This window comes from Motacilla alba, chromosome 1A (genome assembly GCF_015832195.1).
Source record: "Motacilla alba alba isolate MOTALB_02 chromosome 1A, Motacilla_alba_V1.0_pri, whole genome shotgun sequence".
Lineage (NCBI taxonomy): Eukaryota > Metazoa > Chordata > Aves > Passeriformes > Motacillidae > Motacilla > Motacilla alba.
The window spans coordinates 45,970,752-45,989,905 of NC_052031.1; the positions used below are offsets into that span (position 1 = coordinate 45,970,752).

General features: G+C 38.5%; 2 protein-coding genes across 5 annotated transcripts in view; both read left to right on the forward strand.

Annotated features, from left to right (window-relative positions):
- SCYL2 (SCY1 like pseudokinase 2) overlaps nucleotides 1-6,484 on the forward strand; it is a 34,357-nt gene extending 27,873 nt beyond the window's left edge. For all 4 annotated transcript variants that reach the window (XM_038153639.1, XM_038153637.1, XM_038153640.1 and 1 more), the window contains one exon: nucleotides 570-6,484. In XM_038153639.1, the coding sequence (XP_038009567.1) occupies nucleotides 570-1,220 (651 nt within the window). In that variant the 3' untranslated portion in view covers nucleotides 1,221-6,484. The remainder of the gene's footprint in view (nucleotides 1-569) is intronic.
- Nucleotides 6,485-17,590: 11,106 nt separating this feature from the next.
- The window catches only part of SLC17A8 (solute carrier family 17 member 8), a 29,612-nt gene continuing 28,048 nt past the window's right edge, over nucleotides 17,591-19,154 (forward strand). Inside the window, exons 1-2 of the mRNA XM_038155575.1 lie at nucleotides 17,591-17,708; nucleotides 17,883-18,090. Coding sequence (XP_038011503.1) covers nucleotides 17,948-18,090 — 143 coding nt within the window. The 5' untranslated portion in view covers nucleotides 17,591-17,708; nucleotides 17,883-17,947. The remainder of the gene's footprint in view (nucleotides 17,709-17,882; nucleotides 18,091-19,154) is intronic.

Consider the following 19,154-nt stretch of genomic DNA (forward strand, 5'->3'; position numbering starts at 1 on the left):
TGTTTCCATTGGAGCTCTGATGCTTTTTCAAGGGCTGTATGCATTTAGCATATTTTTCCTCCTGTGAGTCACTTTTGTTTTCTCTGGTGGTACAACGGCACAGCTGAGAAAAGCTAAATTAAATTTTCATGTGCCTTCCATTTGCATCATTAGCAATATTCCCACCTTTTAAATTACTAGTTTCCAAGGATATCATTATTATCGGAAGGTGATGGTACTAGATAAGGAAAAGGACATACTAAGAAAGGTTTTTCTCTGAAGAGTTTATTAAAGAAATATAATATATAGGATTTGGTGATAGGAATGGGGCATTTAAGCAAACAGTCACAGTAGTGCTTTGTGTGGAGTCTTAGATGTCAAATTAAAGCTGCATAACAATTAGTTCTAAGTAGCAAAGAACGCAAAAAGTGTAATTTCTCTTGTGTATTATTACATTTCATGCCCAATTCCGTGCGGTGAATTCTAATTTCTGAAAAATTAATACCAGGTCTGCAGGGGTAACGATGAAATACTGTTGCCAGAGTGTCTGTACAGCAAAAACATTTAACTGCATTTTATGTATTTTGCAGACAAAAGACTTGACAGATACTTTGATAGATAATATGTCATCTTTGACCAGCCGGCCTATCAACCAAGCTCAAGTTGCATCTTCAAACAGCTTCTCTTCTGTTCCTTCTATGGGTGTTGGAATGGGATTTTCATCACCCATTGACAACACAAAGAGAAATATGACAAATGGACTAAACACAAATATGGGATTTCAGACTGCTGGGTTCACCATGGGAGCAGGTCTCGCTACTCAGAATTTCTTCAGTGGTCCAAGCGCAACAGGAGCAACCAAGATGAACATGGTACCACCTGCCAATATGCCAAATTACAGTCCTATGAATGCTGCATCTGCAATCTCTCCATTGACACAACAAAACAGACCCCCAGATATGTCTGCTTTAGATAATCTTTTTGGTCCTCAAAAACCCAAAGTTAGCATGAAGCAGTTGGCTCAACAGAAATCAAGCCAGTGGGTTAATCAGTTTGTGCCACCGCCAGGGTCCCCAAATGCGAGCAATGCAGCCTTGGGACCTCAGATGAACATGATAGCACAGCCAGGCTTTGGTATACAGGGTAATCCTTTCTTTTCTCCTCAGAACTTCGCACAACCAGCAAACACAATGACAAACAGCAGCTCAGCTAGCAATGACTTAAAAGATCTTTTTGGGTAAAATGTTTTGTTTTCTTCCTTCAAGGATTGGTGAAATTTGGATCATGGGTAAGCTGATTAACATCTTGTTTTTATTAATAAAAGCATGACTTGGGGAAACTTTCAACCCATAAAGTAGAGACTTTTGGGCAGGAAAAAAGGCTGATGTTTCATTCACCTGGTACTGCAGTGGAATTGTGTAAGTGCAAAGTCATCTTACATAATAAAGATTTCCTGTCTCTTTACCAACATGAGAGTGCTGAAAGGTAGGATGTGTATATTCATCTGAAAAAGAAGTACATTGAAATTATTCAGAGCTGACCTCACTCAAGTCCAACAAAATTTCCTTCAAAATTTTGTTTAAGTTCGGCAAAAATGCTTAGGGGATAATGCTGCTATTGGATGCAAACCTGGAGAATTACTCATGTTGTCTGAATTTGTCACAAGCTGTCATTTTGTCCTATGACAGTTTGCAAAAACAAAATTCTTATGCTGGCCTAAAAATTTTGATAGCCAAATTATACAGAGAGCACTGCAACCCATAGCTATGGGCGAGACTAAGAAGAGTGCATATTTTGACTTTCTTCTCTCATGTAAGCTAATGTAATGAATGTGGTAGTAAACTCTAACAAGATTCGGCAGGCATAAGAAGTTGTTCTAAAATTTGGTTCAGGTTTGGGACAGAGTAAGAACACTGCTTCAAAGGTCATGCTGGTTTACAATCTCTTTTTTAATGCCAGATCCTTGTTACAAGCCCCATAGCAAATGCAACAAACCACTTAAGCAGGATTTTAAAATACATGTGGTGATTTCATCACATTTACTGTGTATTCCATTGTTTTGGCTAATATGATACTGCTTCTAACTGATGTGAAAAAAACCCTGTAGCTATGAAACCTCAAAAAATGAATGTAAATGTAAAATTCACATGTTGACTGCCCCCACTGTGCAACTAAACGCGTGTTACATAGTTACACAGAATATATTGAATTAATTAATAATTTTAGCTCAATTGAGATGAAGAAAAAGGATCACTTTATACAGTTTGCACAGGGTTTTGTGAAAAAGCAGACAGACTGCCATAAATTGCCTTGACTAAGAGAGAACTATTTCATTTTACTTTTGGTTTAAATCAAGTCCTTATGAAGGATAGATTGACATGAAGTGATTTCTCAAATATGGATTTGTAAGCTCTAGAGTGTATGATAAATACACAGGTATTTCAGATCCTTTTTATTGTATTACGCTAAATTCAATAAAGGTCTCCAGAAATCCAAATAGTAGTTTCTTCTGCTTCCAGAAGGTGTATTTTCAGCTTGCCCATGGTGGAATCTCTGCTCTGTCAGATACTACTGTTGAGTTTTAACTTTTTTTTCCCTAAGAATTTCAAGAGCTTTCTTACCTAGTATTTTGAAGACTATAAATGGTTATTTTGAGAAGGAAAAAACTAATTACCTTTTTTATGGAAAGCCTACTTGCTTTATTTTTCAAAGCCTTTCACTGAAGAAACTCTTCTTTCATTTGCTGCTTAAGAAACCAAAGGGCCTTATGCTGTAAATATGACTTGTATTTTGTTATACTTCCACAGTTCTAAGCTGTGATAGCATTAAGCATGTTTCTTAAAGAATTCTTTATGTATTATAGCTGTTGCATTAGTCCTATTATTTTAAAATACCTGGGACCAATAAATTCATGGTCTGGAAAACAATACCTAATACATTGTGATGCTTATGTGCTGTTAATATTCATGGTAAGCATTGTAGGTTGTGTTAAAATATCCATGTAAATTTAAGTACAATACTAGAACTGTTGAACTATTTAAGCTCATTTACAGTTGCTGGCACTCTATACTCTCAATCACACTCATGTCTTCTTTTATGTCAACTCTTCAAAGCTGTGTTTTGTTTGGGTAACCTAAGGCAAGCCTTTGAAAAATTACTTGAATCTGTATTCCTCTAAATTATTTGGAAAACGAGTATATATTAAAACCAACATCTCATCAATTTAATACAATGTATTAAATTAATACATCTATGGCAAAGGCAGTCTTAAAAGTCAGTGTCCTGATCCAGGGTTTCAGTCACTGATGTCTCTGGACTGGGAGCTTTTCAGAACTGGATTTAGTTTAACCTATTGCAGGGAAAGTGGAAAAAAATTATCTGATTTCGTTTACTAGACCTCCTAAACTGTGTGGTTTGGGGTATGTGCTTTTGGCATGGGCTATACCAGAACATAATCTATTTTGTAAGAGCAAAGTAAAGATCAATCCTACATGTTTAAATTAAAAGAAGCTGTTTTCTGAAGTGGTAATGCAATGGAATTAGGTCTTTGTCTGACTCAAGCAATAGGACTTTTTTATATTTATATTTGAGAGCATAACTTTGATTTCCCTTGTTTGCTGCAATTTTCAGAATGCCCAGAGTGGAAGAACAACAAAGAAGACTGGAAAGGGTGCTTACAAAATCTCTAACAAAATCTTCCAGTTATTTAAATTTTATTTTAAAAAACCCAACAAAACAAAAGCAGTGAGTCCAATCCCTTTTTCACATAGATGCTTCTTGCTTAATGTGTCAGGAAACTCAGTGGGAAGTGCTCAAATTATTTCTTCTTAACTTAAAGGAAAGAGGACTTGTAAGAGGTAAGTCACTATGGCCACGTGGCACTTGGCTCCTGCTACAATAGTTTTTCTTTAGGAATCCTTGGCCAGTTGATCTCTCCACTTACAAGTCATGGTTCTGAGGCCCTACAAGAGGCTGGAACACTTGTTTTGTGGCCAGAGTGAATTGTTTGAGAGCAGCAGTTGTGCTTCACGTCCAAGTTGGTTTTTGGGAAAGACAAAGGGGAACGGACAATGTTACAAAATGTGGGTATTCCAGGAGCCTCCTGTGGCTGAACTTGGATGGAAAGCAATGCTACATCTAGCTTGGCCTGAAGCAGAGGGTCTGCCTAGTCCTCATGTAAAGTAAAGCGGAGAACACAGGTTTGAAATTGGTACCTGTTATGAAACTACAAATGCTGTTAATTAAATAGTAACCTGGTAATAAGTTATTCTTTACAATGCCTTGAGGAAGACAGTAAATTACACTAAATTTCTGCCCTTGAACCTAATTTAAAGGAAAAATGTGAAAGCCTGTCAGGTTGTATCATCACAGCAGCCACTGTGCATCCACTTTGCTCACCCACTGTCAGCATGTCTTCATTCTGCTGTGGAAATGAGGACAGGATCTGAAATGCCCAGCCCATCTAGTTTGCATTGATTTGTAAAGGGAAGGACATAAGTTCCTATTCTTTAAGGGATTCATCTATATTTTGTTTTCTACAAAAGGAGAAGCTGAGTGAAAATAGCTGCACATCTTAGATCAGTGCATCTTAGATCAGTTGGCTGCTCTGGTGTGTGCTAAATGAACATGACTACACCAAGACAGCAATGTTTTCCATATTAGAGCTCTTGCTTCCATTTGGGTTTAAGTATGAAAGTGTCTGAATCATTCTCTCAAAACTCAGTCACAAAAAACAAACTAATCCTGCTAGAGAAAAGGATTGTATTAAAGAGGCTTGAAAAACCTTCTCTACTTGGGCTGATGGAGAGCCTTTAAACTACTGAGTTTCAGATTACCTTAGAAGCCCCTAGTTCTGACTCTTGAGAGAAGCCAGGAATGAAATGGCACAGGTGTCACTGGAGGAGGGAACCAATCTTCTGTTCCTTTTCATCACACAAGTGGTGTGAATAAGGCACAGCACAGCCCTTGGAACTTGCTTCTGCAGGAGGGCAGCAGTAACAGTGGAGTCTTTTGAAAGGTAAAGGAGTTGAATTATTTTGCAGAAGGGGAGAGACATTTTACTGGGAGCATGGGTAGATGCTAGTTTGTTTTAATGAAGACACTATGTTCTCCTCACTGTGAATAAGAAATGTTGTGGGGAAGTTGTGGCCTTACACAGGTGTTGAGTACCCCAAGTTAAAGGGTGAATTTTTGGATGTGTAGGTGCACAATATTTCAAGCCTTATTCTTTAAAACGTTCCTTTTCTGTTTCGTCTTTTTAGCAACAACTGGTTCACATTTATGTGGAACCTTAATGAATACCCTGATTGCCTTTTAAAGTAAGAAAAATGTATGTTGACTTTTGTATTATAACCTCTGTTGTAATGTTATCTGTGTCTGTAGATAGATAAGTGTGATTATATTCTAGAATATAGGATTTTTGGATTTTTCAGTTCAACTGCACCAAAAAACAGAGATTAAATGAGAAGTTAGATTTGAATAAAATTCCATAAAGCTTCCATACAGGCTAAGAATTATATGATACTTGTGTTATCTATTATTAATAATCCATGCTTAGTCTGCCTACATCTGTATGACTTGAGCAAAAAAGGAAAGCTTTAAAACATAAGTTTATGAACACTGGATCTTGCATTACTGGATCTTGCATTACAATGAAGTTTTTGGACTTTGGAGTGACCTTTGCTTATTGATTAGGGTTTTTTTTTAATTGGGGTTGGGTGGGATATCGGTGATTTGTGCCATTTCCAATGAAAGAAGCATAGGGAGGGGAAGTACAGAAAAAAATACCCTGTTGTACATGTAAACTTTTTCTTTGTTAAGAGATATGCTGCATTTTATATATTCATTGTGAACTTTTCCTTTGGAAAGCTGTGAGGAAACCTACCTGGAGAATTTCAGATGAGTTAACTGATTTTCAAGTGAGGTTCTGCCTTTGGAAAGTACATGACTTTCCATTAGATTTTGACTGCTTTTCAACAAAATTACACAAGGCAGTAAAACCTTGGATTCATACACCAAATCCTCTTGCCTTGCAGGCCTCACCCTTGTATCAACATAACAAATAACCCCTGAAGTTGTATTGTCTTTAGGTTCTCTGGAACAGGTCTAACTGCTGTACAGATTTCTGAGATGAAGCTGTAAATCAAAATGTGTTATAGTGAACTCAGGCCTTGTGCAAAATATTTAATACTTGTTTATTTGTCTAATTGTACAGTATCTGTACTAGTGTCAGTTTTATGTTCTGATTGTAAAACATTAAAATTCTCATGAGATTTATAGTGATACTGTTGTTGTGTCAGCTGTGATTCATAAATAGAACTGTCATAGCATGGCATTAGTGTATATCTGGTTTATTGGACAACTCTTCAAAACCAAAATTATTCTTGTATCAACTTTTAGATCAGTTTCTTTAAAGCTATGTAAAAGGTACAGTGACAGTTTTGAGAAATACACATCACTTTGTACTCTGAATTAGGTTGCCTATGGAAATAAATGAATTTTCATATTTTCACGTTGGAAGATATTTTTATTGATAATGTTCATTAAATTAACTAACAGTAACTTCTACAGAAGACTTTTCCCCTGTACATTTTGTTTGAAATACATTTTATCCCATGTACTTCTGAGTTCATTTCTTAGACATTGCTGTCCAGACAGTTGTAAAACATCCTCACATATTGTCTTCCTGCAGTGGATTAAAGTTCTAGGGGAAAAACTGCTACACTAGATGCCTCTAAAATTAGCATTTACTTTTTCTGATGACACACAGTAATCTCACTTTGCATTTTCACAGCTGATTGACCCAGAAACCAGCCCTTTCTCTAAACCTGAATTTCAAGATACACTGCTTTGGCAGGTTAGAGTTTGCCAGCACTCTGAAGAAATGTAGTTCTCAGGCTTTTGTATGCTATAAATTGTTCAAGTACAAGACATCTGATGTCTGATCTGATTAGAAACATCATTGTTGGCAAGAGATGGTGTGGGAGAAGAGAGTAAGAGAACAAAAAGATAGATGAGGTGAAAATGGAAAGGTAGCATCAGCTGGCTTCAGTTCTCTCTTTGATTTCACTTGCTGAGTAGGGCAGCAGCCCTTTTCCACAGCTGTATCCATCAAGTGAGCACAGTCCTGTCATGTGCCAGCCCCCTGCTGAGAAAATGCCTGCCTTAATTTGCTCAGCTAATCACAGTCCTGATCTGACTGGTATGTCCTTCACTCTGGTAATGTTCTCTTTGTAACTCCATTTGTGGATATTGGTAGGATCCATAACTCCTACCTGTTTCTTAAGCTGCAAGGTTTCAAGTGCTGAAATCCAGATGTTCTGGGTTGGTTTGTTGTGGAGTAAAGATGACATTTTAATAAACTCTTTTATGAACCCATTTAGCCTAAATCTTCAAACGGGGGTCTGGAGATACTTGCAGTTGTTTTTTCTTAGCCTGGAATCCTTTTATATTGGCAGCTAATTGTCTGTATTTCATCACTTAAACATCTCTAGTCCAACCTTTGGATTTGTCATACACTAGAACTTTAGATTAATCTTTTTTTATATAAGCATTTGTAGAGCTGTGTTACCAGCTGGAGACCACTGCAGTTGCTCAGAGGATTGGAAAGTGGTTCCTAAGGTAACAAGGTGGATTCTGATTTCCTGTGCCAAACTGACAAAGCAGGAATTCAGTTTATATTCCTACCCACGCACAAACCCAAAAGCAGCTCAATAAATACTAGTTATTCAAACTCCGAAATAATTTACTAAGTATTATAGACATAAATTTGAAATTCTAGACTTTTTAAATTTTTTTTTCCTCTGTAGGACACCTGCCTATGAACTGCACTATTATGGATCTATTGCAGTTTCTTCCTGCAAATTAATCATTCCACCCTGTTGTGGGTGTGGAATGATTGGAAACTCAGAAATGGTAGAAGTCTAATGACCTACCTATATTTACATACCAATTTTAAAGGTTTTTTTTTTTCATTGTCTTGCTTGTGCCTTAATTATTATTTGGCCTTTTATGATGGAATTTCTTAAAATGCTTCACCATCATGAAAATACTAGGTTTTACACTCTCCTGCAATAATTAGCCAAATAATCACAGAAGAACCTCCATTTGGAACTACATCAATGAAAACATTGTCATCTTTTATCTGGGAAGCAAGGGGTTTGGGAGCTGAAGTTATGACACAGGCAGCCTTTGTTCATGTCATTCTCTGTGTCTCCTTGATGCAACCTAGTACTTGTAAGAGTGAATGGAATCAAAACCTTGAAGAGCTTGCTTTCCAGCAGAAAGAATAACTGAAGAATAACTGCTTATCTTCTGAAGAGAAAAATCAAATATTAGAGCAGAGAACTAAAAAAAACTAGAATTGCAATTCCTGCTGTTGCCATGCAGGTGAAATAAACACTCACCTGTGGCACCAAAGCTGTGAATAAGCATTTTAACCAATGTCACAGCAGTGACTTCAAATATTGCAAATAAGAAAATGCTAATGAAGCCATCAGATGCCTCTGTAATTACTGTAAATTTCATTTGAAGAATCCTAACTTGGCACCAGATAGATATTTTTATTATTTTTATTTTTTAAGAATTTCCAAAAATGATTGTGTCTTATGATGATTGGGACTTACCATGAAAATCTTAGAAAATCAAAGCAGGAGAATCAGAAAAAAATAAAATTAGACTAGAATATAATTTTCATACTTTTTCTGTTGAATGGGAACTTCAATTGCAGACCTTCCTCAAATAGCCTTATGCTATAAATCCTGGCTTTACTTGACTACAAAATAGAAAAAAAAACAAAACTATTTGTAGAACTATATACAATTTTGGTGCAAGCTGTGCCTAAATTCTTGATCTGCTCTATAAAACTATCAACAGAAGTATTTTCTGTGTAATTTTCTGACTTGATAGATACTAAATGTAATTTCTGCAATTGGGGTGATTTCAATATGAAGTACTAACATTTTAATCATTATTCTGTGCAAGATTAAATTAGTGTTTATCTATTATTTTTTATTATCTGGCAAACAGGAAACTGTTAAATTAGCTGATTTTTTTTTCAGTTTGATTGTCCTTATTGGTTTTATGTTTTCTAAAGAATTCATTGCTTGAGTCTTACTGATTTACAGCCATTACAAATAAAAGATTTGCAGTGAAATAGCAAATACCTCTTGCAATATCTTCATTGCCATATTTTGCAAACCAGAGCCACACAGCTGAAATTCTTTGATTTAGCAAACAGTAAATATTTCTTAAGCTAACCAGATCATTAACTGGCTGCTAGGTAGGAAGTGTCACCTTATTCTACCCATGATGTAGACAGGACAAAGCTGTGATTTCCTGCACATTGCAGAGATTAAATAAGTGTGTCTTAAATTATGTGTGTCTCTTCACAGATAATTTCCAACTTAATTGAGCTCAATTCCACATGTAGCAGTTCCTTTGGACCCTGTGCCTGCTACTTTTCCAGGCTCTTTCTGGTGAAGCCATTTCTTGCATCTACTTTCTCTTTGCTTTTTTCCTGCATCAGTGCTCCCAAGCAGTGCATGGCTGTAGAAGGGCAACCAAGCTCAAGGGCTTCTGACAATTTCTTTTTTCTGGTGATGCTTGGTAAGGGAATGCTGTCTTTATGACAGTGACAGCCTGAATTTTGTGCTTGTTGCTTTTCAGCTGGGGATTGTTGCTGTGCCATGAGGGGCTGCAGAAGGGAACCTAACATGAGGCTCTGCATCTCACCTTGATGGTCCAGCTCTGGCAAGCCAGTGGAGTGGGCTGATGAGTAGGCATCTCTTTCCCTTGTCATCAATTCTACAGGCAGCATGAGCCTGAAGTAGAAGCGTTAAAAGCAGCTGCAGGTGAGTGACCTGAAGGATTACTGAATTCAGATGCCACAGTGATACAGAAACCCTTCAGGGCAGAGAGGCAGAGTTCAGGGAATTGCTGAGGAAAAAAAAAAAAAAAAAAAAAAAAAGGAAGGACAGTGGAAACTGTCATCTGCAAAATGCCAGAGTATCTAGTGCCTGCCCTGCAGGGTTGGACCTATTTTATTTGAAATTGTATCTCCTGCCCACCTGCTCTCTTCACATTCCTGGGGCCTGTGCAGAGAGTGCTGCTGGATGCTGTTTTATGGAAGAGCTTGACTGGTCCTGACAACTATTGCTGCTGCTGATGGGCAGCTGCTTGAGCTCTGATTTAATCTAGTCTTAACACTCTTACTGGAATGTTTCATTTCTCTGTGTTTGTTTTTTGTTGGAAAGGACTACTTTGTTTAATTGAATGACTGTGATTAGGAAGTTGAATAATTCACTCTTTTCCCAGTCCCTGTTTTGCTGTAGCAGACATTTTCTGGTGAAAGGTAGGTCAAATATTCAGTATGTAAATATACATAAAGATTAGAGACATTAGAAAGGAACTGCATTAAATCTGTGTGTTTTAAAACAAAACTTATTTGAAGAAAAGTAATAGCAATTAAAAATACTGTCCTGAATTGTGAGTTACTAATCACTGTGTGTTTCAAGAAGCTACAGTTGTTTAATTTCATTTTTCTTCAGTACATTTTAGTGCAGGCATTGTGAGGGAAGAAGTTTTGTTTTCCATGTTGCTCAGTTTCTTAGTTTTGAAACATTAATGGTTTTAAATTGAAATAGAACTGGTTTCCTTTCTGTTCTTTCTAAAGAGCTGCAGGAGATGCTAGGTGTTTAGGCAGTGATTTCAGCTACCTTAGCAACAGAAATACCTTTAAAATTATGGCAAAAGCATGTGTGTTTTAATTTTTTAATTTATAGATTATATGAGATTCACATATTTAGTCATTGACATCTTTTAATACACTTAACAGTGTATTAACTGACATCTGTTGGCACTTAAGATATTGATTTTAAACAAATATCTTACTCAAAGAAAAAAATCTTTATCATTTTAAGCTGTCTCTATGTTAATTTTAAAATGAGAAAAGGTTACATGAAATTATTCTAACATAACTAAGTCCTATCTACAGTTCAGCATAAACACAACTCCCCCTTCAAGTCACTTCGAGCATTTGAAGATTTTAATCTCTGTTTTTAAGATTAATGTGACTGCTCAGTCATCCTTCTACCCCATTCCTTCTCAACCCTTTGCAACTTCAAACCTGTTGCCCACTTTCCACCCTTGTTTGATGAAAGTGTTGTTAAGTTTCCAAAGTTAAAGAATTAATGTGAGTTTTATGGCAACTGTTGCCTCATTGGAGGGACCAATTTTGCACCTCAGGTGAGGGAAGGGCTGTAGGTAGAAATAGGTCTTGTTGGACACTGGAAAATTCATGTAAGGGAGAGCCCCAGGAAGGCAGGTTTTATAAATTCTGTTCTTCATGTAGTAGTGAGTTTTATTTTCATGTCTCACAGTTTTGGTTTCCAACAGTATTTAAAAGGAAAAAAAAAAACTCGTTAACTTCTATCATGATGTTTTCTTGTAAAGAGTTCAGATCTAGGATTAGAGAAACACAATGAGCTACATTCTATAATTTAGTGAATCAATCAACTAAGAGACTATTCACAAATTGGGTATCACCATAGGTAGTTATAAATAGTATATGTTATAGCTGTATTGCCTGGCATAGATTATCTGTTAAATGTGGAGAGAAGATAATGCCAAAGACTGTAAAATGTATTTTCCTAGTAAGAGGGAAAGGGAAAACACAAATTTGAAGAGGTGGAATGATCTTTTGAGTAACTTGTAACTAAAAGAGTTCTAAAAACATCAAAGCAGTTCCTTACTGATAGAGACAGGCTGTAAAATATTATGAGATGTTTATTTCAAAATGATCTGTAAGGTACAATAAAACTGCCATAAGGTGTCACTATAACCCAAGAAACTTTCAAATACATTTCAAACATTATAGAAATAGTCTTGTCCAGCTACAGGACTTTTCTTATACAGCTTTGTGAAAGTAAAAAAGGACGTATTTTTAATTAACAAACTGTATTCCTGTATGCACAAAAATCATCATCAAATATATCTGTATTAATGCAATGGCGTAGAAACTGTGCCCATTTTCTTTTTGTGGAAAACCAGACTATTATACTTCACATACGAATTTCACTATTATACTTCACATAGGAACTTCACTATTACACTTCCAGACTACTATACTTCACATAGGAACTTTCCACATAGAAATGCTTTAAAAGCCTTCTTACAGTGTAAGGTAAGAAATGAGTACTTAATTAGCAGCTTTCAGTATGGAAAATTATAATATTCCTATATGTAGGAATTCTTATTTCTATTGTTATTTTATATGTTATTAACATCCCAAGAGCCACTATTTTTATTTTGTGTCCAGGTGTGATCAGATGTTTTTCATACCATCAATCTGATCAGGAAGCAGAAACCAGAAACTAAAGAGGAATTTTTTAACCCTTTTTTAGTTTAGAATTAGTGCTGGTTTTGCTGCAGTTATCAGGGAAACAAACATAACATCTGACAATTGGATTTGGGCTGACTCAACATGAAGCATTTTAACTTGGCAGGAAAGCACTCAGTTCTCATATATGGTAAAACAGAAACCAGGATTCTGAAGTCTTTGAATCTATCCTCATTTATGGCAGAAAATTGTAGGTGTAAAGCCATAAGTTTCACAGTCTGAAAGACCAGATTGATCATTTACTCTAAACCCTTGTATAACATGGGATCCCAGGTCACCTCTTTTATCTTTGACAGCAGATGCTGTAGATCTCAAAGGCTGAATTCCTACAGTACCCTCTTTTTTATGTAATGTTACAATCACTTTTACAGGTGCCAACAGAAATAGGATCTCCAGTACACCAGACACTGTGCAAATACAAAGGAAGAATTGGCTTAAGCCCAAAATTTTGTGCTTAACAATAAAATATGCTTTTCATCTGAGTGGACCTCTTCGGCACTGCCTAAGGACATGGTTTAGTGGTGGACTTGCCAGTGCTGGGTTAACAGATGGACTTGATGACCCTAAAGGTGTTTTCCTGAAAGAAGGATTCCATGATTCAATGAAATCTACCAGTCAGCTTTTATCAAGGCCTTGTTCTTGGGCAAAGCATTGTCAAACTCCCAGTGCTGTAAACATTAAAGTCTGCCAACCCTAAGACCTATGTGCAGATGAAACTCATATTCATTATCTCTGCCTCATTACTTTGCTCCATTTGCAAGAAATGGAGGTGCTTAAAACTTTCAAAGATACTTAGTTTTGAAACATCAACATTTTAAAATTCAATTTAATTTTAAGAAACCTTCAGTTAGTAAGAGAGGTTATTCAGGATTTTCTAGCCTTTGAGCTCTTGGTAAGAGCTAAAAAGGCAAAGTCATCTTGTTTTAACAAAAGAAGGTTCCTCCAAATAACAAGAGCAAACTATGATCTAAAATCATCTCACAAGCACCAGGGATGTGATCACATGGCCTTGAACTGATTAAAAATTGACAAAGGTATTCTTATGTATTTCCACTGGAGAAGCCCCAGCAGCCTTTGGTTATTGTTAAGGTTGATCACAGCACAAAGCATCTTTATGTTAATTCAGCAGAGACACGAAAAGGTTAAATTGACTTTTTCAGGATGCTAGTGTCAGGGTGTCAATTACTGTGATAATTAAATACTTGTAAAGAGATCAAAATTTTATATTTTACAAGCATTGGGAGAAGGGACTGCTTGCAAGACAGTCAGCACATGAAATGTGTATGCTATCCAGTCTGCACTGAAAGCAGTAGCAAAAATCTCTTTTAAATGTGGCAAAGACTTTACCCCATCCATTATGTTACGGAATCATCAGGAGGAGCAGCCTAAAGATGGTATTTCAAGGCTTTTCAACAAAAGAAATAACTGTAACAAATGAGATAGCCTCTAGGTGTACATTTACTTGTACCTGTAGAAGGTACTCTTCCACATAAGTTATGTTTATTGCTAGTTCTGATATTTGCAAGCTTGGTTTTCTTAAGGGGTTGCTAAAACTCTGAATCAAGCCCTGTGTCTGCAAGGCACAGCTCTTGTTAGGAAGGCACATCTCCTGTACGTGCACTTGACCAGTTTCAAGTTTTCTTGCAGCTCGCTTTAGTGAGCACAGTTCACTCTTGAGCACCTGAGGACCTGAGGCAGTGATGGTGTATGTAGTATGTAGTATGAGTGCACAGCAGTGGATGTCTGCATGCTGGTTTAGGTCTGTATTGGGTCTAAAATACGGTTTTAATACACTTACTAGTTGTCTCTGGAGATAGGAGTCTGTAGTTTCAATAGTAACTACAAGCTATGTGAGCCATATAGTTTTAATTTTGCAAAATATTTCCTTACAAGTGCAAGCAAATGCTGCGTCTTGGACTCAGCCCCAGCTTGCAAACAGCAGCCTTGAAATTATGTAATACATTGTGTTTTAAGGAGGTCTGAGATAGCAAAAGGAGAATTACAATGTGGTATAATTTCTGAAAAAGAAAATTAGGGCACAGGTTAAAACAAGAAAGAAAAACGCAGTAACAATGACAGCTGGGTCTGTAAGGGCTGTTGGGTCTTATCAAGGAAGAGTTCCTCAGCTGATGCTCTGAAATGTGTGCTGGGATCAGTCCCACAGGTATTGCCACGGCTTCATCCAGCACATTCTTGTTGGGAATTGGGTGGTGCCCCTGTGGATGGTGCTCCAGCAGGAGCAGGGCACTGCCAAGCTGCTGTGACAGTCTCTACAGCATTGTTTTGGAATCCAGGCAGTTTGTTACTTTGTGAGCCTGAGGAGGAGGAAACAGAGAAGCAGCACTGCTGCTGTTGAGCTGCCTCCCCTCAGAGAAGCAGGAGTGAGTAACACACTTCCTCTAGACCTCAGAGAAAGGATCTGTGAATTTCCAAAGGGGCTACTGCTGAAGCACTGCAGATGTGCAGGAAGTGCAGAGGGATTACTGAGAGTAAAGAGGAGGGAGAGAGGAAACCTGCCGTGAGAAATGTGTAATTCTGTTAATGGTGAGGCAAGTGGTATTGCTAATGATAGACCTCTACATCCTTGAGGGGAGCATACTCTGCCAGGGGCCAGCCAGGATAGATCTCTGAGGGAGCCACTTGAATCAGCCCCAAATGCATGGAGGACAGACTTCAGACATCTGTGCTAAATGCAGCTGGAGAATATGTGGATAAGTGAACAAAACACCACATTTTAAGCGTAACTCCTTTCTTGTGTCTGCTCTGTGCTCTCTTTATTCAAACCAGGACCAGAAGACCAGAAAGATGGGTGAGATAAAACCCTTTTTCCCACAGCAGCTGGCAGGTATGGGTTTTGAACGCCACTTTCCATCCTGAGTTCCAGTCTTCCGAAGTGAATTCCTTGCACCGGAGTTTGCACCATTTCCAGTTTGGAGCTGGGTTCTTCCATGATTTCAGGTGTTCAGCTGCCCTAAGAGCATTCAGAATACTACCTCAAATGCCAGCAAATACATGTTTGTTCGCACGGAAGACAATTTTGTTTTATGGTTTTGCATGTATATATTCCCAAACCCATATGTACCTCTGGTGTCTGGCAGCTGGCCTGCTGGGGCTCATTTTCAGCGTGCCTGCTGGAAATTGGAGGGGCTGCTTTAATGCACACATGTGGTCGTGTTGGGCCTTGCCACCGTGGTGACCTTGCTGCTTTGCCTGTCCACAGATGCCAATGGCAACCCAGGGTTAGGGGTCTGGAGTGAGAAACCAGGAGGAATTCCTTCTTTTTGCTCAGTTTGGAGATGGCCAGATGCAAGCCTGGGCAACGTGAGGTGGAGGAGGAGGAGGAAGAGGAGGTGCAGCTGCTCCCAGGGCAGAGGGATGTCCTGCAGAGAGTGTCACTGGTCAGTCCTTGAGTTGGCAGTGAGAGCAGTTGCTGTTCAACCCAGCTAAAGACAAACACACAGAGAAGTCCCGCCAGAGGCAAGTGGGTAGGTAGCGCTGAGATCTGGAGGTACCCATGTTCTATATGCTTGCTATGGGAGGACTGTTCTGCAAGGACAAATGTGTTGGCTGTGCTGAGCCAACGCTTCTTACATCACATGAATTATTCAAAGAGGAGAAAGAAACTCTAACCAGTGCTGCAATAAAAGAGACTGCAGCAAAGGCAAACTCTCAGCTCCTAAGTATGCTCCCTCTCCCTCTCTTCTCTCCTGGTTCATACTAGGAATAAAGGATTTCAGTGAAAGCTGCTTGCCCGCCTCACATAACCCTGAGAAAATGTATTTTGTAAAATCTCCTTCCTCAAAGTGGAGCTGGGACAATCCAGACATTTGGTGTTTGCATTATGAAGAGTTCTAAAACCCAGAGACTGGGGGCCCATGCAAGGGGCTAGGAGAGGAATGGAGTGGTGGATGGATAGTCCTTGTACAGCTTTGGTCTAGATTTACATCTCAGTCAAACCTGCTCACTCAGTTCAAACACCCAAATGAGGAGTTTTTAAGTGAAAAGAACTCAGATCCAGTTCATTTCTCTGGAGGAATCACTTTCTGGGTTTCTTTTTTTTTTTCCTCTCTGTAGAGTCTGGATAGACCAAGCTCTGAAAAGAAGTTAGGGGGAAAGTGTGGTCCCTGAGCCTGGAAGGATAAGGACAGGCAGGAGAGAAGGTTCGGAGTCACAGCCACTGTCTCAGGGACACCAGGTGGCCTGTGGCAGAACAGGAGCTGGGGTTGATGGGTGGTCATCTGCCTGCCCTCCACATGGTTACTCTCAGCTGTTTGATTCTAGGGACAATCAATTCTTATTGTGCTGGTGGCCTGATGAGGCACTGACAGGTACTTAATTTAACTTTCCTTGTAGGAGTGAGGTAATGTGCCAAAGACAAAGCTCTCATTTTTCTAACAATCTACAGAGTTTCTGCCTTCCCCTTCACCTGAAGGGAGGGACTGATGGGAGAGGGAATATATTAAATGGTTTGTGGCTTTGGGGTTTTTTGTTTATTTGTTTGGTTTTGTTTGGGTTTTGTGGTTTTGTTTGTTTGTTTGTTGTTTTTGTTGTTGTTGTTGTTTAACTTGTCCATAACCCAAATCCAATATCTGAGGCCTTGCCAAAAGCAGAAATTCTTCATTTGACTCTGGCCAATGAGAAGGCATGATGAGTGGAGTGACAGGCTGCATTTCCTCAAGAGTTCTCATTGAGTACTTTCTGCCCTGCTACGAAGAGTGTTGCTGTCACGAAGTCACACTGCATTGGACTGGTTCACCTCTTTGAGCCATTTTGTGTTTCAAAAATGCAATGGATTCAATTTATGGCTGGTCTTCCTTTGCTTATTCAAACAGCATCACACCAATGCCTCTCCATGCCTGTCTGCCCAAGGGCCCAGCAACATCAATAATAAATGACCATAAGGCATGGGAAGGCAGCTTTGGTTCAAACCAGCAAGTGTATTGGGGTAGGGAGCCTCCCCTGGGTGGGGGGGTACACACTGAGTGGGAACTGTAGCTTGCAATAATTCCCTCCTTGCAGAAAGGTCTCGTAAATATTTAATCAACTTCTGGCCCTTGCCATGGATGAGGCCTTATTAGCGAACTGGAGTGGCTTGAGGACAGGTATTGTGTCTGTTACTATAGCACCACCTTGCACAGGATCTCGGCGTGAAAGAGGCAGGAGAGGGAGGGAGGGAAGAAGAGAGGGAGGGAGGGAGGGATGCACTGAGGATGAGCCCCAGCGAGCCAGGCTGAGGTTTGCCTGTGGAGCAGGCAGCACCTCCTGCCCAGGGACCTGGCCTGAGCAGCACCTGCAGCTCCCAGCTGCAGCCCGGAGCCGCTGCCCCGCACAGGTACCGACCCAGCACGCCAGAGCTGCTCCAAGGGCCACGCCGAGCCCCTGAGGGCTTCTGGGGGGGCTTCGCTCCACAGTTTTTCTTTTCTGGCTTTGCAAGATCTGACTTTATTATTTTTTTATTATTATTTTTTTACCTGCTCTTTTCTTGAGCAACTGGTTGTTGTTGCAGAGGTCACCGAGGGGACTGGTGGAGGCTCCCGGCTCTGGCATTGGGAAATATGACAGCAGAAGTGAATGCTCGTTAACATAAGGGATTTACTGAAGAAGAAAGACAAAATGCCTTTCAAAGGGCTTGGTTCACTGAAAGAAAGATTTTTTAACCCAGGAAAGGAAGAGGTGAAGAACACCATTAGTGACTCGCTGGGGAATCTGAGAAGGTAAAACCCAACAGAAAATTCCCAGACAGGTCCATTGATTCAATTTATTAAGAGAAATGCAGTATAGAAAAAAATGTATAAACATAAAACAGACTATAGAGTTGCAAAATTAATATTTGAGTACAGAGAGTGAGACAGCTTGTTATAAGACAGAAGATATAAAAGGAGCAGTTACAACAGCATATGATTGTAGATCATAGAATATTTATATTAAACAAGAAAGGTGAAAAGAAATTATGAAATAATGTTCTAATATTAAAAAGAGCTTGAAAAACTGTTTAATTAAAAAACCTTTAAATAATTGAATGTGACTAATTCTGTGGTTTAGCTTGCATGAGAAAAAGCAATAATTTAATGGGAATTAACACTACCAATGATGCCACTCTTGAAATTAGACTTAATGTTCTCAAATTACAGGTTTGGGGTTTTTAAAAACTTGTTCTGAATCAGTAAGAGAAAATGTATTGGATAGAGATGTGTATGTGTGAGTTTACTGACACTAGCAAATTAGAGAGAGAATAAAGAGAAGCAGCTGTTTGCTATCAAAAGCAGAAAGAAGATTTAAGATTTTCATCTTAATCTGATGATTTTAAGAACCCAGAAATGGAGGATTCTTATTTTTAGACAAATGAATATCTGATGTAAGAAATTACAAGCTTCATAAAGGGAAAGAGATTTCTCATTTAATGAGAAGATTATTTATGTTTGTAATGGCTACTAACAACCTTATTTGTGTAATCAATAGATGAGAGCCAGAGGGGTTAATGGCATTTCTTCCCTACTTGATGTTGTGTTTTAAATCTTTGTGTGGATCAGGCCAACATTTTAATCAAAGGTGTTTCTAGTGACTGAATTGTATTTGCTTTCATATCCACCCCTTTGCCTTCTATTGGGAATGCTATTTTGAGTCAAGAAATAGTTCTTGGTATATCTAACCAAGCCTTTGATCACAAGAAAATGTGTAAGAATTTACATATATTCTATTTCTTTATCATGTGAACAGGCTATCTGTGTTCTACACAGTTTCTACTTACTTTTTTTAATTTACATTGTTACAGATGAAG